The sequence below is a fragment of the Ursus americanus genome, chromosome 20 (genome assembly GCF_024610735.1).
Source record: "Ursus americanus isolate L20-20 chromosome 20, mUrsAme1.1.p, whole genome shotgun sequence".
Taxonomy (NCBI): domain Eukaryota; kingdom Metazoa; phylum Chordata; class Mammalia; order Carnivora; family Ursidae; genus Ursus; species Ursus americanus.
In genome coordinates, this window is record NC_142146.1 from 7,448,877 (window position 1) to 7,472,318 (window position 23,442).

At 44.1% G+C, this 23,442-nt stretch overlaps 1 protein-coding gene across 2 annotated transcripts in view; it reads left to right on the top strand.

Moving 5' to 3' along the window:
• MLH1 (mutL homolog 1) overlaps positions 1 to 23,442 on the top strand; it is a 43,002-nt gene that overhangs the window by 2,442 nt on the left and 17,118 nt on the right. For both annotated transcript variants that reach the window (XM_045798250.2, XM_045798251.2), the window contains exons 3-12: positions 1,888 to 1,986; positions 4,816 to 4,889; positions 6,675 to 6,747; positions 7,897 to 7,988; positions 9,381 to 9,423; positions 9,565 to 9,653; positions 11,632 to 11,744; positions 13,991 to 14,084; positions 14,953 to 15,106; positions 21,968 to 22,341. In XM_045798250.2, the coding sequence (XP_045654206.2) occupies positions 1,888 to 1,986; positions 4,816 to 4,889; positions 6,675 to 6,747; positions 7,897 to 7,988; positions 9,381 to 9,423; positions 9,565 to 9,653; positions 11,632 to 11,744; positions 13,991 to 14,084; positions 14,953 to 15,106; positions 21,968 to 22,341 (1,205 nt within the window). The remainder of the gene's footprint in view (positions 1 to 1,887; positions 1,987 to 4,815; positions 4,890 to 6,674; positions 6,748 to 7,896; positions 7,989 to 9,380; positions 9,424 to 9,564; positions 9,654 to 11,631; positions 11,745 to 13,990; positions 14,085 to 14,952; positions 15,107 to 21,967; positions 22,342 to 23,442) is intronic.

Here is a 23,442-nt window from a genome sequence, read left to right on the forward strand (position 1 = left end):
GTGGGCCATTGTAAAATCTTTGAGTTTTACTCTGAATAAGGTGGGATACTATTAAAGGGTTTTGAGCAAAGAGGTGACATAGTTTGGTGAGTTTTATAGGAACCCTTTTGTCTAGAATATGGAAGATAGACTGTAGCAGGACAGGACCGAGGCAGTGAGAGGGCTCTTGGAGCAGTCCAGGAGAAGGGTGACCATGACTTGGACCAGTTTGGTTGCAGTAGAGAGGCAAGAATCAATGAGATTCTGCATTGATTATGAACACAGAGCTCTCAGAATTTGCTGATGCATGGTGTAAGAGAAAAAGGAGTCAAGAATGATTTCAAGGTTTTGACCTGTGCAAAATGGCAGAGTTGCCATTTACTAGTGGGAAAGCCAATGGAAAAAACACGCTTGAGGGCAGATCAGAAATTTGTTTGGGGGCATGGTGACCTTGAGATGGCTCTTAGTTGAGTAAGCGTATGAGTCTGGAGGGCAGCATAGAGGTTTGGACTGGGGAGATAAAAATTTGGTATATTGCCTTTTGATGGTATTAGAAACCATGAGACTCCCATGAAAAGGTGCTGAACATACCAAGTCATTAGGGAAATAAGAATAAAAGTAACAATGACCAACCACCATTTGACGTCTATTAGGATGGCTATTCTAAAAACAGTATAATAAAATAACAAGTGTTATAAAGAATATAGAGAAATTAGGGTCGCCTGGGTGGCTCAGTCGTTAAGCGTCTGCCTTCGGCTCAGGGCGTGGCCCCATATCAGGCTCCTCTGCTGGGAGCCTGCTTCTTCCTCTCCCACTCCCCCTGCTTGTGTTCCCTCTCTTGCTGCCTGTCTCTCTCTCTCTGTCAAATAAATAAATAAAATCTTTAAAAAAAAAAAAAGAATATAGAGAAATTAGAACCCTTGTGCGTTTGCTGGTGGGAATGTAAATAGTGTAGCCACCGTGGAAAATAGTATGGTGATTCTTGAAAAAATTAAACCGAATTACCATGCAATTCAGTAGAACTTGTGAGTGTATACTACAAGGAATTGAAAGCAAGGTCTTGAAGAGCTTTGTCCCCCCATGTTCATAGCAACATATTCACAATAGCCAAAGCTTGAAGCAACCCAGGGTTCCAGAGATGAGTGGATTTAAAAATGTGATTTATACACATAATGGAGTATTATTCAGCCTTATTGAGGATTGAAATTCAGACACATGCTGCAATGTGCATGAACTGTGAAGACATTATGTTAGGTGAAGTAAGCCAGTCACAAAAGGGCAAATATTGTATGATTCCTCGTCTAAGAGGTACCTAGAGTAGTCCCATTCATAGAAGGTAGAATGGTGGTTGCAAGGGGCTTGGGGGAGGGGAGGATGGAGAGTTACCGCTTAATGGGGACAGAGTTTCCGTTTGGAAGGATGAAAGAGTTCGGGAGATGGATAGTGGTGATGGTTAAACGACAGTGCAGTGTATTTACGGCCACAGAACTGTACACTTAAAAATAGTGAAGTTTGTTATGTATGTTTTACTGTAATTAAATGCCTCTGTAGATTTTTAATAAAGAAGTTTTCTAATAATAATAATGATTTTTATAAAATTCATGTGGGTGGAGAACTCCTCAAGAGAGTGAGTGTAGACAGCAAAGAGGTCCAAGGCTGGAGTCCCGGGTTACTCTGCAATCAGAGATGAGCCTGAACCAGCAAATGCAGATGAGAAATGTGACTCGTGAGAGAGAAGGGAGACCAGGACAGTGTGGCATTCTGGATGCCACATGAGGAAGTTACTGCTGATTTTAAAATTCATCCCCTAAGAGGGGTTTCTTCTTGAATTCACTCCAGAGAAGGGAAATTCAAGATTTGGTAAAAATGAATAACATAATTATTTACTTATTTTTTGGTATCTTCTAGAAAGAAGATCTGGATATTGTGTGTGAGAGGTTCACTACAAGTAAACTGCAGTCCTTTGAGGATTTAGCTAGTATTTCTACCTATGGCTTTCGGGGTGAGGTAAGCTAAAGATTAAAGAAATGTGTGAAGTATCCTTCTATGATGACATTTCTGCCATTTGTCAACATATGTTTCTCAACAGGTAAATAAGATGTGATTCTTTTTACTTGTTAAATATATGTAAATCAAACAAACTCAGTTAAATTTCATTTTCGAGAATCAAGGATTGTTCATAAGTACTTAACACAATGAAAACTGTTTTATCTACAGATACAACCTCCTTCCAAGATGTTAGGTGTCTTTTGATGGAGAATGCAACACCACCCACAAAGCTTTTTTGTCAAATTATCAAATGCGAATCTGTTTAATACTTACTAAGTGCTCGTACTGGGAAAATATAGGAGGCAAGGGAGCGTGGTAAATGATACAGAGATTAGGAAGCCACGTGATAAAAGTCTTGTTTGTTTCCTTCAACAAACTGCAAGGAAGAAAAGTGGAGAAGGAAACAAAAACCTGTAGATTGAAAGAGGCTTGGGGCACCCAAGTGGCTCAGTTGGTTAAGTGTCTGACTCTTGATTTCAACTCAGGTCATGATCTCAAGTTCATGAGATCAAGCCCCAGCTGGGGCTCTACACTGGGCTTGGAGTCTGCTTAAGAGTTTCTTTCCCTCTCCCTCTGCCCCCACCCCACCCCTGTCATGCTCTCTCTTGCTTTCTCTAAAGAAAAAAAAAAAAGAGGCTTAAGAAGCACATGAACCAGCTCCTTGGATCCTGATTTGAGCAAACTGAAAAAAATTTTTGAGACAGATATTTGAACACATTGGTCAGTTGATAATATTAAGAAGAAATTGTTGGAATGCCTGGGTGGCTCAGTCAGTTAAGTGGCTGGCTGACTTCGGCTCAGGTCATGATCCCCGGGTCTGGGGATCGAGCCCCACATCGGTCTCTCTGCTCGATGGGCAGCCTGCTTCTCCCTCCACCGCTTGTGCTCTCTCTTGAGTGTGCTCTTTCTCTCTCTCCAATAAATAAAATCTTAAAAAAAATAAAAAAGAAACTGATTTTCTTGGTATAAAAAATAGTATGTTTTTATTACTAGGGAGGAGTCCTTATTATTTAAAATATATATGGGAATATTTGTGAATAAAATTATGTGATGCATCGGAGGAACATACAATATAAAAAGTAGATAAAAACATTTTAATACTAAAATAGGATCTTATAATTTTATGACAATACGCTGTGGTTATCTTTTCATTCAGTATATATATAGTCCTATGTAATTTTTAATAGTTTTATTATATGAACGTACTGTAGTTTAAATGATTTCCTGTTGAACATTTATGCTTTTTGCCATTTTCTTGGTGAATATTTATATATTCGTATACAATGTGTTTTGTTTAATTACTGTCTCAGGGTAAATTTATCGAAATAACATCCGTGGGACACCTGGGTGGCCCAGTCGGTTAAGCATCCAAGACTCTTGATTTTGGCTCAGGTCATGATCTCGGGGTTCTGGGATGGAGTATGTACTGTATATATTTAATGTCTTCCTTACACAGGTCTCAAAATCATGTGCATTTTTAATGATAAAAATTAGCTCAGTCACGTAAACTAGGGAAATCCAGCTAGGACCTGATAATCTCTGAGCCTAAGCCAAGTTCCTTATTAATGAACTAAACCTGCCACAGGTTGTGTTCATTGTCTGCTGAGATGCTGTCACACAGACCTCATCACAGTGCCTGGTTGCATTTTTATGTTCTGTGATGTCATTTTTGTGAAAGAAGAAACGGATTCCAGTGGGCTAGGAAAGCAGTCTTGGTTATAAGAGGGGAAAATGGTCATTTTTTTTCCAAATTTGTTTTTTCTTAATTAGATAATTTTAAAATTTACATTTCTAAACCTCTAAGTGCTTACAGAAAACAGTTTTGTGTATGTATGCAACATTATGTATTTGGAGTGCCCTCATTTCTGAAGGCAAGTTTTCAAATTGTTGGGAGGCAAATCATTGAGAATAATATTAAGCATGCCTGTAATTCTGCTGCCTGAATGCACTTTTTTCTAATACATCAATACTCTGGTGAGTTTCTTTGCGAAGATGTGGGTGGAGCTAAAGGGTACTATGCTAAGTGAAATAAGTCAGAGAAAGATACTATATGATTTCCCTTATACGTGGAATTTAAGAAACAAAACAGACAAGCGAGGTAAGGGAAAAGAGAAACCAAATAGCAGACTCTTAACTACAGAAAACAAACTAATGGTTACCAGAGGAGAGGAGGTGGGGGACAATGGGTGGAACAGGTGAAGAGGATTAAGAGTACATTTACTGTGATGAGCACTGAGTAATGTATAGAATTATTGAATCACTGTATTACACACCTGAAATTAACGTAACAGTGTATGTTAACTATACTGGATTTATTTATTTTTTCTTTTTTTAAGATGTATTTATTTGAGAGAGAGCAAGAAAGTGCATGCACTTGTGTACACGGGAGCAGGGGGAGCAGCAGAGGGAGAGAGTCTCAGGCAGACTCCCTACTGAGCTTGGAGCCCATTGTGGGGCTCTGTCTCACAGCCCTGAGATCATAACTGACTGAGCCACCCAGACACCCCAACTATACTGGATTTAAAATAAATTTAAAAAATACTCTGTTGTGTTTCCTTTTGGACTTTTTCAAATATGTATTTTCCGCTTGTTCTGATAATATGCTACAAATTCAATTTGATATCCTTTTCTTAACACGTCATGAAAGTGAGGGAACAAAATGCCCATTGTTGCCATTTGCTAATACAAAATGGAAGGGATAATTTAGATCCATCTTTGTCTTTAATGGGGTGAGAGTGGGTGACCCAGCAATGCTTTTCTTTCATTTCATTTTCTTTTCTTCCTTAGGCTTTAGCCAGCATCAGCCACGTGGCTCATGTTACTATTACAACCAAAACAGCTGATGCAAAGTGCGCCTACAGGTATGGCTCAGTCTGCTTTTATTCACATATTCATCCCGAAACATGCTTTATGCCTAGATCTCAAAGTGACTCTATCTAAACACCAGTGTCATTTTTTTTGACCAAAATCTTGGGTAAGTTTCCTTTCCTTTCTATGGACTAGTGGATAATCCACAGGGATGATTATTAGGTAATAATCTTACTCCTGGATCCTTAACAGAAAATATGTGACATATAAGTGCTTACAAGCTCTATTACACAGATGTATTCTAAGTAGGTGGTAGGTGTGGATGTTATTCTGCCCCTGAGCCCTTTAGTAGGATATCACTTTGTCTGATGACAGGGCTGTGGCTGGGGTGCCAGAGGCCCACGGGTCCTTAGCTGGCTCTTGAGACCCTGGCTCCCTGCCCCACGTGCATGCCTTTGCTGGCTTGCCCTCCCACGGGGGGCTGCTGGCTCTCTGTTGTGCTGGCCCAGTCTTCAAAGGCTGACAGTTTGGAACAGAACAAAAACAGGATTTGAGGAATCAGAGGTACACCTCTGTTTTTATAAGCACTGGCCATTTGCTAGTTGAAGACAGGAGTACCTTATTTAGGAGTACCTTAAAAAGAATTTCTTTTAATCATACAGATTGTCCATAAATTAATACGGAAAATAGCTCCAACAGTGGCAGTTCTGCCTGTTTGTCAGTCTTCAGCAGACAGACGTGTAACGTAATGGAACAGGGAGCATTCCAGAGTAGACAGCACTGTTGCTAGGCGAGTTTGACGCTGTGTGAAGGATCAGAATTCCTTCTCACAGGGGCGCCTGGGTGGCTCAGTCGTTAACCATCTACGTTTGGCTCAGGGCTGATCCCAGGGTCCTGGGATCGCACCGCGCATGGGGCTCCCTGCTCCACTGGGAGCCTGCTTCTTCCTCTCCCACTCCCCCTGCTTGTGTTCCCTCTCTCGCTGCCTCTCTCTCTCTGTCAAATAAATAAATAAAATCTTAAAAAAAAAAAAATTCCTTCTAACAAAATAGGGAGATACTTGTGAATTAACGTCTTCCTAAATAGCCTGGGACAAATTCTGTTCCTTCACCACTGACATTATATTATGCTCCTGCTTATGACCGCCAATGGCTCCCCTTCTATGGTGCTATGAAATCCAGAGCCGTCCCTAAACAGCACCCACACTGTGCTCTCCATCCACCTTTCCAGCTTCTTCTCTCCACAAATTCCAGCTGCCAGGTGTTCCAAAGTTTCTGAGCTTTTATGTTTTTCTCTTCCTGGATGGTCTTCTGTGCTTTCTCTCTGAAACTCTTCCTCCCTAGAGCCCAGATAAATTGCCATCTCTTCTGTGATGCTTTCACCGCCTCCTCCCCAACCCCAAGCTGAATGTTTGCTTCTCTAGATTACTTAGCACAATGTTCTCCACGTTAGGAAAAAGTGTGTTCCCTAGATTGAGAGCTCTCCAGGGTCTTTCTTTGTTACCAGGGCCTCTACAGGCCTGTCATGTGGTAGCCCCTCCATAAATGATTACAGAATTAACCAAAAAGATGTTACTGTCACCATAGGCAATGGCAAAACTATTGCTTTGTAGCTCAAAACTCAGGCACTAAAAAGCAACATTTGCTAGAAGAAGAGGGATTTTTTTTTTTTTTGGTATCTAATTGGAATGATAATGGAATAGTAGAAAAAGAGGAAAATGGTGATTAAGACAGTAGATAACATAGCATTACCTTATTGTTGATATAATTTCATTTTTTACCCTTTGGGTAGATGTTCCGCTTTTTGGATATTAATAATCTCTTATATTTTCTGTTAAGAGCAAATTATTCAGATGGAAAGCTGAAAGCTCCTCCTAAACCATGTGCAGGCAATCAGGGGACCCAGATCACGGTAAGAATGGTACAAGGGAGTATAAATTGTTGACAAAGAGCTTTGTATAAATATTGAAATAAAAAATAAAATTGTCTCAAAAAAAATAAAATTATCTCTGACTTTTCAAAGTAATAATAAAATGAATCTTTGCTAGTTACTAGAAAGCTGTTTCTTTCTAAACAAGAGGACTGGTCATTGGCTTTTATGGCATGGTAGCCTGTGCGCCCTCCCTCCATCTTTTTCCAGAGCCTGGGAGATTCTTGTATGGGATGGCAGAAGTCAGTGGCAAAGTAGTTGGCATTGAAAGGACCTTTAAACTTGGCTCTAGAAGACATGAGTTAGAGTCTCAGCCTTGCCACTCAGTGTTTGTGTGTCCAGAGGCAAGTTGTTCAGTGTCCCTTAACCTCACTTTTCCCATCTCTCAAATGGAACAAAGAATACCTGCCCACTCAGTGTTTGAGTAATATGATTATATCATTAATCAGAGAAAATCTAGTATGCTGCCTTATTTCTATGGTGCCACATCTGGTCTCTTCCCATTGTGTGAGCCTACAAAGCATCCTGCTGTCATGTTATGCGTCCCACCCCTCCACCTCAGCCCCAGCTAGCACACATTTCCCTGAAGGCTCTCAACCCTTGCCTTGACAAGGGAGGCAGGAGGCAGAAATGAATGCGTGCTTCTAAGTGCATGCTAAGACAGATCTGGTACATAGGATGGCCACAGTGTGATTTCCAAGAATCCCAAATGATCTCAGAAATTTTAAAAGAATTCTCAGTTTGGAAAATATGCTTGAATGCCATGTTATAGTATAATTATTTGTAAATTTACATGTTTGCTCCCACTGAATTGTGTGCTATCCTGGGTAAGACTGTGCTTTGTTGGTCTTTGTATTCCCAACACAAAGCAAAGAACCTGACCTGGAGATAGCCCCCAGTACCTATTTGAGAAATCAGTGAATGAATATGGGAAGCAGGAAAAATGCCCTTTATTTCCTTTGTTTGTTAAGGCTGACTTATCTCTTGCCCCCTCCCCCAGTCAGTGCTTGGAACTGTACGGTTGGTAAGTATAGTTGGATTCTCTGCTAGCCAGCTTTAGGTAGACAGCGTGGGTCTTTATTTCCATGTATTTCTTTGAATTTACAAGAAAAAAATCAATCTTCATTTCAGGTAGAGGACCTTTTTTACAACATATCCACGAGGAGGAAAGCTTTAAAAAATCCAAGTGAAGAATATGGGAAAATATTGGAAGTTGTTGGCAGGTACAGTCCAAAACCTGGGATCTCTCATCGTGCTTATAAACTGAGAACGGTTGGTGAGCTAGATGGAAAACAGCACATTGTATTCTAGCCTGTGGATTGTTTCTGGTCAAGGTTTAGTTGCCAGTTCTGGGCTTTCTCTCATCTCCCTGGGAGAGAGCAGTTGGTCTCTGCAGGTTCTTTGGTGGAAAGCAAAACAGATGGACTCTAGCTAACTTGAGCCCAAAAGAAATTTATTGGAAGGCTAAGAGTGGCAAGAAGTGTCAGCAGCTGCTTCCTGGAGAGAAAGAGAACCAGGCCGGCTTTGGGGATTAGATAGTGGCCCTGGTGCAGTTGTTTTCATTCTTTACTGACTCGACTCAAGGGCCTGTTTCCTGGGAGAGCACATCTGATTGGCATGGCTTGGGTCCCCCCGTCATGTGCCTCTGTCTATGGGGAGATTCCTTGATTGGCAGTCTAAGGGTTTATCAGGTGGAATGGGGAAGAGGTGGTTTCCCAAAGGAAGACTAGAGCCTGTTAAAAGAAGAAGGAGAAAGGGTTTGGGGCAGGTGAAAATAACATTATGTCCACTGGAGGCTGATTTTGTCTGGTGGTTCAGTGGATCCAGCATGGGCTCTCCAAGCCTGCACATCCTTGAATCGTAGCAGAGATCTGTTAACTATTTTTCAGTATTTCTGAAAACTCCAAAATGAATAAAACATTTGCTCCTCCTCATAAAGTGGAACAGACTTCTACATCAAGTTTCTTTGCTTTTCCCTGGAGTTGTATAAGTCACCGTCAGCATATTACCTCCTGGAAATATAGGAGTTCTAGTTGGCTCTTTTGGTTTTGGGTGTGGTCAGGTGAATTCTTAATTGTTAGCCGAATGAATGCATTTTGCTAGACACAGTCCTTCAGTTCGTGGGGCCCACGGAGGGAGGAGTAATAAATAAATAATAGCCAACTGAGAAAAGACTGGGAGATGCTGGAACAGGGCCTGGGGCCGATAAAGAAGCAGGTGAGGAGGGGATGTCTTGAGGGGCTCTGGGAGAGAATAAAAGAGTCCAGGAGTTGTAAAGTCTAGGTTCTCGAGATGCAAGCTGGACCCTAGTGGGTTTGTGAAAGTAAAACTGTAAGCAAGGAGTTGTATTGAAATATCCTTGAGTCTAGTCAGAACCCTGTAAAAGCAAAAAACCCTGTTTTTTGTTTGAGTCTGCCACATTTAGCATTGATATCTCCATAAAGTCTGTGCTGGCTTATTTTCCTGTGGGTAAAATATGATAGAGATATTCTTGACTGTGTTTATTTTTGTTTAAATCATGTCACCCCACTGATTTATTTAACCAATAGGGAGTTCTGTGTTATATTGTGCCTTTGGCCACTCTGCTTACTGTTCTGTTGTCTTTTCTTTGCCAGGTATTCAATACATAATTCAGGCATTAGTTTCTCAGTTAAAAAAGTAAGTGGCGGGATTATAAGGGATGGTTATGTATTAGAAAAAGGGATTTTTTTTTTTAATAGTTCACCTGAGGAGATAAGATTGGGATGTTTTATTCACAACTGTGAGACAGTAAGTTGTATTTTCCGTTCTGTTTATCAGCAAGGTGAGACCGTAGCTGACGTTAGGACACTGCCTAATGCCACAACGGTGGACAATATTCGCTCCATCTTTGGAAATGCTGTTAGCCGGTATGTCAGAAATTCATATTTTGAAAAATCTGCGTTCCACGTCTTGGTTTACCATTTTTCACATTAATTTGGAATCTGTCAAAGTAGCACCTGCCTTAAGAGTTTGCGTTATTGAAATAGGCAGGCTTATTTCCGTGGTTCAGACTTGTTTGTGGAGTCATGATTTCAGGGAGCCCATACCTCTTGGGTGCATGCAATCTCCCAGATGCTCTGGCTGTAAATCAGTGTGTTCTCTCTAGTCTCTGTCTTCAGAGTAGTCACAGTATAGAAGAATTCTTTCATTTTCCAGCACCCCCTCATTTCCTAATACTTCCCATATTGTCATTTTGGGATTTCACTTATTATTGTTCGACATTTCTTAATTGTCTCCCATATCCTAGGCTTTGTGCAGAAAGTTAAGCATGTAAAGACAAATAAAATATTCCCTGTCCTTAAAGACTTCCCTGTCTGGTGGCGAGCAGATTTCTAAGCGTTACCAAATCTTCATTGTCAGGGAAAGCCTCAGAGGGGAACTTGCCAGTTAGATTCCTCATGGCACTCCCTGTGCAGGCAAAAACCATCATTTCCATCGCAGAGTCCTAGCTAAATCTCAGGACTTTGCAAAGTCCAAAGTGCGCATGTCATAATCTGAGGGGAAAAGTGCTAAGGGTCTCTACATGCCAGGCATGGCCCGGATGAGAGGCACATGCAGATGGAGAAGACAGCCCCTGGTTTCCCCTTTTCCAAAAATCTTAGAAGCAGCAGTAGTCCCAGAGCCCAGTTTTCTACTTCAGAGGACAAATTACTCGTTTCTTTGAGCAAAACCAAGTTCCTAACTAGGGAACAGTCAATTTGCTTTTAATTGCCCTCTTCTTTACTAATTGTTAATGAAGTAAGTTTCTTAAACTGTGTTCCCAGAGCAGAGAGAGAACACTATTGTACCAGGAAACTTGTAAGAGCTTCTTTATTATTTAAAGACTCAGAATTAGTCGTTATGAAATTCCTAGGGACTATAAGAGATTAGAAATCACACAGACCAGCTGTTCCCAAAGGGTGCTTCCAGAACACCAGCCTCTTTAGACATTTTGGAGAAGAAAGGGCTTGCTGGTTTATTGTGTGTGAGAAACACCTCAAGCTGTATTTTCTGCTCAGAGACTCAGAGTGCACATTACTAGTTGACAGCTTCCACCGAACGTTCCGCAAAGACTTAACGAATGCCTACTGTTTGCCGGGTGTGGTGCTGAGAAATCTAGTAGGGCGTAAAGCAGAAATGCTCCTTGCCTTCAGAGGACTCTTATCCAGTTGGAAAGACACATGGAATAATCACACCATTCGTTAGTGATTGTGCTAGATGTCTCAAAGGGAAAACATAAGGCACAACAGGAGAATCTCTCAGGGTCAGGGAGAGGGCTAGTCAGAGAAAGCTCCTTGAAGGAGGAAGCCCAGACATATGAGGGATAAGGAGGAATTAACTAGCTTTCAGTAGCAGCTTTCTGGGCAGAGGGACCCGCACTTGGGAAGATCCTCAGGCAGAGACGAGTGTGGCTTAGGTGCAGACTACATTTCACCCATTAACTTCACCTCCCCATAAGCACAACCCTGAGGACACCACACTGGTCTGTTGTGGTGCTGTTCACATAGTAAGGGATTCAGTAGAAATTCAGAATTTCATCTTTGGGGTTTAGGTACTAAGATACATAAAAGTTTCAGCAAAATACGGTCTCAGAGCTTGGATTTGTCATTATGTCCCAGCAGTCAGAGCAGGGCTTGGCATAGAACATAAGTGCTTGGAAACAGTGACAGGGTGAGTAGGTGGGTGGATGGTGGGGCAGATGGGTGGATGGGTGGGCCCAGAGGACCTCAACAAGCCAAGTCTGGGGAGTCCTTATTTGAGAGAATTAAGTTATGAAGAAGCCCTGATTTTTCCAACACTGATTCTTTATACTGTTCGAATTTTGCATTATTTTCAAGACCCTCAAAATTTCTCTTTTTCAACCAGAGAACTGATAGAAGTTGGGTGTGAGGATAAAACCCTAGCCTTCAAAATGAATGGCTACATATCCAATGCAAATTACTCGGTAAAGAAGTGCATCTTCTTACTCTTCATCAACCGTAAGTAAAAAAAAAACCATGTGGGGAAGTCTGTCCACAGGGAATTTTATGGGATGGTGGAAAAATTCCGCATCCACAGGTTTGATTACACGCAGGAAGCCCTCAGGCCGAAGTGTGGCTTGATGAGGAAGCATTTATAATTTCTACCTAAGTCTGCTCAGCCCTCTGATGTGTGCTCATTGCTGGCTGACTATTGGCAGAGTGTGGTTGTTGCCTCTGGGAGGGGGCATCACAGACCCCTGTGATGCTTGTTCTAGCCTTAGATTAAGAGTCAGCTGTTTGAATCACACAGCAGGACACAGGGAGGGGGTACCTTGGGTGTAGGCAGTGTCATTAGTAAAGAAAGGGAATGTTAGGCCCCTTGGGATTTTTCTTTTTAAAGAATGAGGTATTTATGGTATAATGAGCAGTACGAGAAATCAGGGAGGAAATTAACTAAATGAGTTTGGATCTTTGTCAGATTCCTCTCTGGTCTTTATCTCTCTCTGCAGTCGTATTGTTTTACACGATTGCTGCTTGTTGAGTAAATACTATTTTGCATTCTGTTTCTTTTTACTTAATTGCTCATAGTGTGGTTTTGAGAAAGTGTGACAGGAGAGCCACAGTGGATCTGATTCAGTTTTTAATTTCCCAGCCAGAAATGTGTCACACATCTTGCCATTCGTTCAGTACTTATATTTTTGTCATACAGATCCATTACCTTTATTGTTCAAAGCAATTTGTAGTTAGTTTATAGTTTTGTTGGCTTGCTATGGAAAATGGTATATTCCCCTGTTCCGTTTATAATGATAAGCCGGCCAGAAGTGTCCCAGATTATACATGTTTTACAGCAGTTTTCCAGGCCATATATAAACAGGAAAGAGGGAGTCAATATTTTATAGACACAGTCTGTTAAACTGATCTATATTATATTAGTGGGGGTTTTTTTCCTACTCCATTAAGAAGGACTTAAGCCTGATCTATAATAAATCTGGCTTTAATCAAGGCTCAGAAATGTTTTTCACTTGTTTTTCTAACCATGAAGAATATTGCTTTGTGACACATGTGTTGGCTACAGAATAGACGCGCAGAAATCAGTGTATTCCGTATGCGGAGCCCGTCTGTGCAGCTGGTGAGCTGTTTACCCCACGGGCTCTGCATCAGTGTTAGCGAGTCTGGTCAGTGAACCAAGTTGCCAGTAGCATAGAGGTCAGACTCTAGGTTATGATCATCCAGTTACCTCCATGCCGTGCGCTGTCACGGCGGTGAGGAAAAGGTGGTAGGAAAAGGAACACTCCTTTGGCATGTCTCCAGTCCTGAAATCGCAGCAGAGGGGCTCTGGCCATCCCCTTGTCAGGTGCCCACACCTGCTTCAGGCTGCATGCTCAGGGCACGTGTCACTAAGTACAGCGCCCTTGTTGAGGGCCCACGGAGGTGGTGAGCACTCGGAAAATAATGGTCTCCTCATTGATAAGATCACAGGCTCTCTTCCCATTGGAAATAAAACCATAGGACATATCCTTGGCTACACCGACGCAGGAGAACAGACCACCAGGAGGTCACCTATCTGGGGAGACAGGAGGGCTGTGTTTTCTGAAAATAGGTTTTCCTCTGATTTTTGTCTTGTCTCTCCCAGCTTTTAGTGTTTTCTACCCCCTTCAACCGTGTCTCATTTCCTAAATTACCTTAAACATACATCAAATATTTGTACTGCCTGAAGTGTCTGGAAAACTCTTTCTTACCCTCATTGCTCAGTTGGGATACCCCACTGTTGGAACCCCCCTGGGCAGAGTTGGTCGCTCCATCCTCCCACCACTTAGCACACACATCTCTTGGGGTGCTTACCCCCTCGAACTGGAGTTTATGTAGTCACCAGCTTATTGTCCCTCAGCCCATGGCATATGTGATAGGCAGCCAGTGTGTATGTGCAGCGTGAAAAGTCTGAGAGCTGACGGCATGCTGCCCACCATGCCCGGCAAGGGCAAAGGTAGTCCTTCCGGGCTGACTGAGGGAAGGGAAGCAGGGAGGCAGAACTTATTGCCCTCCCATGTTCCTGTGACTTGGCTGAGAGGAGAAAGCCCGAAGCCCAGAGCCAGTTGCTGGTGGATGGTGACACGTTAAAAGAGGCCTTTCTTTCCTAGGGTCTGCTGTGGAAGTCTCTCCAGAAGTGTTTTTCCTGAGTGATTTCATGGCATGGTATGAATGTGCACCTGTTACCTCTCTCTTCAGGATAGTTTTGAGCTGGTTACTTTCCTTTTATTTTCTAGATCGTCTGGTAGAGTCAACTTCCTTAAGAAAAGCCATTGAAACAGTGTATGCAGCATATTTGCCCAAAAACACACACCCATTCCTGTACCTCAGGTAAGGCATCACCGGGCTCCTCACCAGAGACTCACAAGGAATACATTCTGTCCAGCTGTCCTCTTTGAAAGAGGTGGGCTGGCTCATAGCTCCAGCAGAGCAAATCCCATCCTCCACTGGCGAAAGGACGTTCTGTCCTTTCTCACAGGTGAAGGGCACAGTTTGCCTTCGTTTACTCACTCACCCAGCAGAGTCTCACTGAGGGCCTCCCATGTGCCAGCCACCGTGCTGCCGAAACAAAGGTGAATGACGGATCTTGCCCCCTACCTGGCAGAGAAACCTGTTCCTCCTCCACGGTCCCTCCAGTGCCCTCTCCTGACACAGATTCACGTTGTGGTCACGGGGTAAGCAGTGGAAGATGGTTGTAGAGCTGAGGCAGTCAGGTGATAGCTGGCACGGCCTCGAAACTGACTCTTACAGTACATTTTGGTAATAGAACATTCTCTCACGTGTGTTCTTATTTTGATCCTCATAATACTGAAAATTACCTAGGGAACAGGTTCATGGTTACAGATGAGAAAACCCATCCAGACAGGTTAAGTGACTTGCCCCAGGTCACACAATAAGAAATTCTACTAGTTCCGGAGTGATGGTAACAGCCGATGTATCATAAATGTGCCAGGTACACGCAGTGTGCTTTGCATGAATTTAAGCCCCACCACAAGTATATCCGCTTTACAGATGAGGAGACTGAGGCACAGAAAGATAATGTCACTGACCCCAGGCTACACAGCTTCGGAATCCAGGTCGCTCAGACTTGACCCTAAAGTTTTGACCACTGTGTCATTTGAACCCCCAAGCCTGCTGGTGAGAATTGTTTTCCCTGTTCTCTACCACCCGACATAATTGTTTGCTTTCCTTCCTCCAGCTTAGACATCAGCCCCCAGAACGTGGACGTCAATGTACACCCCACAAAGCATGAAGTTCACTTCCTGCACGAGGACAGCATCCTGGAGCGGGTGCAGCAGCACATTGAGAGCAAGCTCCTGGGCTCCAACTCCTCCAGGATGTACTTCACCCAGGTCAGGGCGCTTGCTGTCCAGCTCTGGCTCTGGCGCTTTCCCCACCACCTGAAAATGTGGCCCGTCAGACACGAGAGCCCAGAGTTTTGCTTGTTGCTTTAGGACTGTCTTTCCAAGGATTACTTAGATAGTTTTCCTTTGGTAACATCTCCTTTTCTGAACATAACCATGAAAGTATTATGTTATCCCTGGGCCTGGAGTCATGGGGCCCGCGGCCTCACTCTCTCTCCATTTAAGACCTTAGACTGGCTTCTCAGGAAAACAAGCTGTCTGAAACAGAATAGGGCACCTCTTTCATGCATTTGTCTTTCCTGGGGATGTTCAGGAGGAGGCTGAGTCCACATGCACAGGGCAGAGTGGAGGGGTGGGATCCTGGGAGGCAGTGGGACAGTGGGAGGAGCAGGGCGTTTCGTGTCAGACGGGCCTGGGTGCCACCATGTGACTAACCTTCCCACGTCTCCATGTCTCCCTCGGTGAGGACTGAACTGGTCATCCTCACCTCTGAGGGTGGGGACAAACAGTAGGTGGAAGTGTCTGATGCAGGGCCTGGCACTATCCACCTTATTATAATTACCCAGGTTCTAAGTGCTTATGATTCTAAGCTACTTCAAGCTCTCCGGGGCCTCTGTTTTCCCATCTGTAAAATAAATAGGTAGATAATACGATCTCCAGTGTCTCATCCCAGTTCTGACATGATGTGTTTCTAGGCAGCACATGGTGAGGGTGTGTTCAGAGCACAACAGACCCCAGAACCACAGAAACGGAAATATCCCCCTCTAAATAAAATATCTCCCTCTCTAAAAAAAAAAAAGCAGGGGGTGGGGCTCCTGGGTGACTCGGTTAAGCATCTGACTCTGGATTTCAGCTCAGGTCATGATCTCAGGATTGTGGGATTGAGCCCTGCATCGGGCTCTGCACTGGGCGTGGAGCCTGCTTAAGATTCTCTCTCCCTCTCCCTCTGCTCCTCCTCCCCCCTAAAAAAGAAAAGAAAGAAAAAAATAAATGGAAGCACCGGGCCCTGCAAGCAGAGAATGGGCTTCTTCGCAGAGAAGTTCCTACTTCGCAGAAAACCTTTTAAGTTCCCAGGCCAGTGAATGCTTCCCATAGGAACCTTCACAGAACACCCCTCGCCGGGAGGGCATGGGCACAAAGCAGTGAAAGCAAATGCCGTGGGGGCAGCCCCACCACCGCTGGGGCCCAGGCAGTGACGTGGGCAGTGAGTCCACGCAGGTCGCTACGGATGCCACCTGGAAGGTGTATGTGGCAGGTGGGCAGAAGGAAGTTCTCCCTGAACCAGCCCTCAGTCTTCTTTCAGGTTTGATGGTGCCCTGGTGCCACGTGAGCCTTGAGTCTGTGGAGGTAAGGGGTGCACAAATCCTTGCAGTGCCGGTGGTTGAGGGGACGATGCACGTGCTACAGGGCTGGTGGGCCTGGTGTGCGTGGGTTAGGCTCTCAGGGCAGTGGGTGACACACAGGGAGTGCTCAGTCACCGTGAGCTGGTTTATATCTGTTGCTGTCCCTCGTCCTCTGCTTCTGCTGCAGACATGCACGGGGACCCTCCTGTGGGCGAGCCCCTGTTGGCCACTTGGGGATGCATGGCTGCTGGTTCCTGCCTTCGCAGAGGCCCTCCCGGGCTCCCGGGCTCCTGGGCTCCTGGAGAATACATCCCATGAGAGAGAGAGGAAAGGAGGGACTCAGGAGGGGGTGGGGGTAGGCTCCTATCCCAGACTTGGGCAGTCAGGGAAGGGAAGGAAGGGCCTCAGAGGCTGGGACCCCAGGGCTGGGTAAGAGTGAGATGGGTGAAGGGGACAAGGCATAGAAAGAGTATTTCTGGCTGAGGGGCGGTGAGGAAAAGGCCTGAGGGGTCGGGGGGACAGGAGGACATGTGCTCGAGGATCTGAAAGTTCCACGTGGTAGGTCCAGAGTTCACCCTGGCTGCCATCAGGATCACCTGGGAAACAGAAAACACCTTTGCCTGGGCCTTTTCCAAACCAAGAAATCAGTCTCAGGCAGGGGTTGAGGGGGCATCAGTAGTTTTACAATTTTCCCAGGTGCTGTCATGTGCAGTCAGGGGGAGGCCTGAGTGTGCGCCTGGTGGGGAGCTGGCCATGGAGAGGGGAGGCTGCAGAGGTCCTGCCAGGTAGACATTTCTGTCAGCGTGTTAAGGAGTTTACCCTTTGGTGTGATGGCAATCGAGATCTGATGTGCGTTTTATGAAGAATCCTGTGGTCGCAGTGGGGGAAGGATAGCAACATGGAGGCCCGCAGCTATTTGGGAGAAGCAGTGAGGGGTCTGGCAGAGGAAGTAGCTCCACTCCCAGACGGTTGAAGATCTGGAATTGGCAGGACCTGGGAAAGGTTTGGCTGGCAGGGAGCAGAACAGGCTCAAAGTACGAGGTGAAAATGAGGAGCACATTGTCTGGGCCAGAGTGGTTATCCCTTGCTCTGTCTTAGCTGAGATTAAAAAAAAAAAAAAGATTTGCCAGAGGTCCTGGAGTGTGTCCATGGCTGCACTGGGGAAGGAACTTCTCACCTTCCTCTGTGTCTTTATTTTGCATAAGTCAGATTCATTTAGTGAGCTTACACTGTAATTTCCCATAGAATTCTGCATAGTCCTGACCCATGTGTCTTCAGAAGGAAAGTGTGTTTCTGGATCAGACTGCCTGCCTCTGTTGGTGCAGTGGCACAAGCTTTGGAGCATTGCTGTGGGTAGTGGGATCCAAACTCAGAGCTGTCCCCACTCCTCTGGGGACATCAGAATATCTTCTGTCCTATTCCCCAGCTGTGTCTTGCACGATACTGCCCGGGGCCTACAGCACAAGCCCTGGTTTGCAATGAAACCATTTGGTATAGAAATCAGGAAGCCTAGGGGCTCTGGGGGTTTGTGGCAGCTCCATCCTGTTGGACAAGGTGTTTCACTTTTCTGGACTTTAAAATTACTATCTGCAAAGTAGTTCTGTTAAGAGCCCTGGACAGTCAAAAATCTGACTCTGCAAAACTTTAACTCCTGTTAGCCTACTGTTGATCAGAAGTCTTACCAATAACATAAATAGTCGACTAACACGTATTTTGTATATGTGCCATACACTGTACTTTTACAATAAAGTAATGCAGGAAAAAAACTTACTAAGAAAATCACAAGGAAGAGAAAATACATTCACAGCACTGTGTTGGGAAGATTCTGCATGTAAGCGGACCCATGGCATTCACCTCTGCTCTGTTCAAGGGCCAGCTGTACTCACTTCATTGGCCTGTGTGTGCTGCAAGTGCTTTACATTGTCCATGAAGGGAGGTTTTTCCTTTTTAGCAGATTTGCTACTTTATTTAACTGTTTATTATTTAGCTCATTATTGACTCTAAGTACACATGAAAGTACGTACTACACAAACGGTCCACGTACCTGTCACCCAGCTTCAACAACCATCAGCATTTTGCCGTATTTGTTTTCTCTTTCCCTTTCTCACTTGGGATTAGGGAAAAAAGTGGTGGTTTTTGTTTGTTTTTTACTTTTTTTTAATTTAAATTCAATTATCCAACATATCATTAGTTTTTGATGCAATGTTCAAGTGATTCATTAGTTGCGGGTAACACCCAGTGCTCATCACATAACCTGCCCTCCTTAATGCCTGTCACCCAGTTACCCCATCTCCCCACCATCCTCCCTTTCCACGATCCTCAGTTTGGTTCCCAGAGTCAACAGTCTCTCATGGTTTGTCTCCCTCTCGGATTTCTTCCCATTCAGTTTTCCCTCCCGCTATGGTCCTCTGTGCTATTCTTTATATTCCACATGTGAGTGAAACCATATGATAATTGTGTTTCTCTGATTGATTTATTTCACTTAACACAATACCCTCCAGTTCCATCCATGTTGATGTAAATGGTGGGTATTCATCCTTTCTGATGACTGAGTGATATTCCATTGTATATATGGACCACATCTTCTTTATCCATTCATCTGTTGAAGGACATCTCGGCTCCTTCCACAGTTTGGCTATTATGGACATTGCTGCTGTGAACATTGGGATGCATGTGCCCCTTCTTTTCACCACATCTGTATCTTTTGGGTAAATACTCAGTAGAGCAATTGTTGGGTCGTAACGTAGCTCTATTTTTAACTTCTTGAGGAAGCCCCGTACTGTTTTCCAGAGTGGCTGCACCAACTTGCACTCCCACCAACAATGTAAGAGGGTTCCCCTTTCTCCACATCATCGCCAACATCTGTTGTTCCCTGTCTTGTTAATTTTAGCCATTCTAACTGGTATGAGGTGGTATCTCATTGTGGTTTTGATTTGTATTTCCCTGATGGCAAGTGATGTGAAGCATTTTTTAAAAAATTTATTTTAGAGAGAGAGCACAAACGGGAGGAGCAGAGAGAGAGAATCTCAAGCAGACTCTGCACTGAGCATGGAGCCCGATGTGGGGCTTGATCTCACAACCCTGAGATCATGCCCTGAGGTGAAACCAAGAGTCAGACACTTAACCGACCATGCCACCCAGGCGCCCCAAGGGAAAGGAATATTTTAAAGCTCATTTAAGGGACTTACTTTTTTCCCCGGTATTTTATATGTGTTTAAAAAAATTTTTTTTTAAGATTTTATTTATTTGACAGAGTGAGATAGCCGGCGAGAGAGGGAACAGAAGCAGGGGGAGTGGGAGAGGAAGAAGCAGGCTCCCAGCAGAGGAGGGAGCCCGATGTAGGGCTCAATCCCGGATTGCCGGGATCACGCCCTGAGCCAAAGGCAGACACTTAACAACTGCACCACCTAGGCGCCCCTAAAATATTTTTTTCTTATATAATCACAATTGTCCTTTTTTATACATAACAAAATTAATAGTAATATCATTTAATATCTAGTCCATATTCAAATGTCCCAACTGTCCAAAAAAGATCCTTTTATTAAGTAGCTTCATTCAAATATATATTCAGTTAAGTTCCACTCACTGTATTTAGTTGTTGTCTTTTAAATCTCTTTTAAAAAAGTCTCTTTGAAACCAGAAAAGTCCCTGTACACTTTTTTGTTGTTCTTACTGGCTTTTTCTAAAGGCTTCCTATAGAATAATGCACATTTCTCTTTGGCTGACTGCTTCTTCTTAGTGTCATTTAACTTGTTCTAATCCTCCACATTTCCTGTAAGCTGGGAATTCCTATAAACTGGCATGATTACATTCAGATTTATGAATGAGATTTCTGTGTGAGAATTCTTGATAGATGATGCCATGTACTGTCTGTCATGCCCCAGCAGGAGGCGCATACTGACTTGTTACGTCATTTTGGTGCTAAGACTCCTCCATGGGTTCAGCTGGTGCTAGCTGTTTCCTTCATTGTCTAGTTTCCCAGGATTATTTAGCTTAATGGTTTCACCATTCACTGATGACCATTACCTGAATCAGTTTTTTCACTAGGATTGCTAGATTATGATTTTCTGATTTTATCATTTTCTCTATATTAATTATAATTCTTCTGTATACAGTAACTTTTCCTCATTTGTTAGAACTTTTTGGTTATCCTAAAATACAGTTCACACTAGAAAGTAAGGGTAAATGCTGAGTTCTGTCCCTTTAATTAGCAGTTTACAAAGGAATGAGTTCACGTCCTAGTGATCTCCAGGGATGTTTAATGACTTTGTGCTCTCTTTCTCTTTCCCTCTCCCTCTCCATCTTTTTCTTTTTCTCTTAATATTTTATCATAGCTGTTAACAAAACAATATAATTTAGTTCATGATAGTCATTTTTCTTTTAGATCCTGAAATTATCCCATCTTAGACCAACAAAAGCCCTTTCAAACTAGTGCTGTTGTCCTTTTGACCCAATTCCATTAGTCTTTGATGGTTTTCTTGTTTCTGGCAAGAGAAGATGTTGTAGGCTCACCCTGTACTTGCCCAGCCCAGGCCCTGGAATTGGCCATTTCTCCAAGGAACTCTGGTGTATTTTAGTGGGGATGGTATTTAGAGACTATAATCTGGGATTGGGGGTCCTTATTGCTGCTGGCTGGTCATTGACTTTAGGCCTTTCCAGTGGACAGAGCTAGGAAATCTGTATATCTAAAAACAGACAAAATAGTGGCTGCCAGGAACTGGTAGGGAGGGGAGAATGGTGAGTTATTGCTTCATGGGTACAAAGTTTCAGTTTGGAACTTTGAAAAAGTTCTAGAGATAGATAGTGGTGATGGTTGCACAATGATGTGACATACTTAATGCCACAGAGCTGTACACTTAAAAATGGTTAAATGACAAATTTCGCGTATATTTTACTACAATAAAAAATGAAATCCTCTTATGGCAGCAAAAAATATGAGCACTTTACACTAGTATTCCCCATTTTCAAACCAATTTTAAAATTGTGAGGATTTTTCTGAATTTTTGCATTTTTACTGGTGCATCTTTTAGACTTCAAGTTTTGGTCAGAATTGAGTCTATATTAGTATTTCTGTAACGATGATTATACTAGTTCTAGCTTCTTTCTCCAGTGCTGCTCCACTTTGGGGTCTGGACTTCTTTTTTTTATTTCTTCTTATTTAAAGATTTTATTTTTTTAACTGATCTCTACACCCACTTTGGGGCTCAAACTTAACAACCCCAAGATCAAGAGTCACCTGCTGTACCAACTGAGGCAGCCGGGTGCCCCTGGGACCTGGACATTTATTTCATATTCTGAATTGTCCCACTGCCGCCTTTTTTTTTTTTTTCCCAGAGAGATTCTATTTTATTGAAACATATAGGACAGAATATAGAAAGGGTTCAGCAAAAACATAAAGTGAATCATACATTACATAAATGCCATTGAGCTTAAAAAATCACAGTGGCTAGGAATCTTATTTATTTAAAAAAAATTTTTTAACCCACTACCTTCTTTTTTAACATAGACTTTACTACCAGGTCTTGCTGGCTCCTCTGTGGAGGTGGTTAAATCCACAACGGGTGTGACCCCCTCATCTACTGGAAGTGGCGACAAGGTCTATGCCCACCAGATGGTCCGCACAGATTCACGGGAACAAAAGCTCGATGCCTTTCTGCAGCCCATGAGCAAGGCTCTGTCCAGTCAGCCTCAGGCCATTGTCCCAGAAGACAGGACTGATGCTTCCAGTGGTGGGGCTGGGCAGCAAGATGAGGAAATGCTTGAACTCCCAGAGCCTGCTCAAGTGGCTGCCACAAATCAGGGCACGGAGGTGGATGTGACAGAGGGGACCTCGGAAACGTCAGAGAAGAGAGGGCCCTCTTCCAGCCCAGGCAACCCCAGGTATGGACTTTGGGAGGAGTGCACCTGCCTCTGCTGTTCTTTCCTGAAACCGCCTCTGGCTTGACTTGGCATGAACCACCTGCAGCTTCTCTCTGCCTGACCCGCCCTCTGCCTCCAATGGGACAGTGCTCTGCCTTTGACTATGGCTTAAGAGCCCCCCACTCAGTGGCCTTTGAGATATTTTAAATGTCCATGGTTCCAAGCATGAGTTAAACACACATCAGGAAAAAAAAGTAAGATTTATCTTTTATTTTTAGTACTGCCTCAATAGCAGAGGAGGCTAGAGAGAACCCTGAAATATCCAGAGGATTTTCCCTCATCCCACTCAAGGCTGCTTCCACTCCTCTCAGGAAAAACACATTTTTCTCAGTTCAGATTATAAAGGCCCTGAAGCCCAGGGGCTGGAGGTGAGAGCGGGAGAAGGGCGGTTGGCAGCAGCGGCTGTCATTTCCCTGCCTTCGAAGGACATGCTCCGCAGGCTCCCCAGGGGTGCGGCACTGAGCCCAGGCGGATGCCCCTTCCCCAGCGGGCTCGGGCACAGCGCCTGGGCTCAGGGGGAAGGTGCTCTCCCAGGGCTACGCACCTGCCTGGCCCCGGAACCCCAGTGCTAAGCGGCCATTGGGTTTTGGACGAGTTACTTGATTCCAGTTTGCTTGTTGCCAAGTCAGTCTAGCAAGACAACGTGTTGGGGTGTCTCCAGGGAATAATCAGGGGTGCTGCCACCTGTGGGGAACCCAGTGTGTGTTGGATACTTTACCTGCACTATCTCGTTTTGTGCTCTTAGCAGCCCTGCAGGGCAGGGTTACGTGTCTCTTTGTCACTGGGGGAAGTAACACCACCAGCTCTTTACCACACAGCAGTTGAAAGAAATCTCTGAAACCAGAAATGAGATTGTATCACTCCTCAGCTGAAAATCAACGCTTCCCCTTGCATTTGGGTGCACCACCCTGCCCCCCGCTTGAGCCCCCACTTTCCCTCTCCTGCAGGGTCCTTGGCCACACTGTTGTGTGGCTGGCCTGCACTGCCTGAGCTCCCCTGCTTTGTTCTCCCTCCCTGTGCTGAGGGCCTAGGAGGACTGCCTTCTTGTCGCTCAGGCCTCCA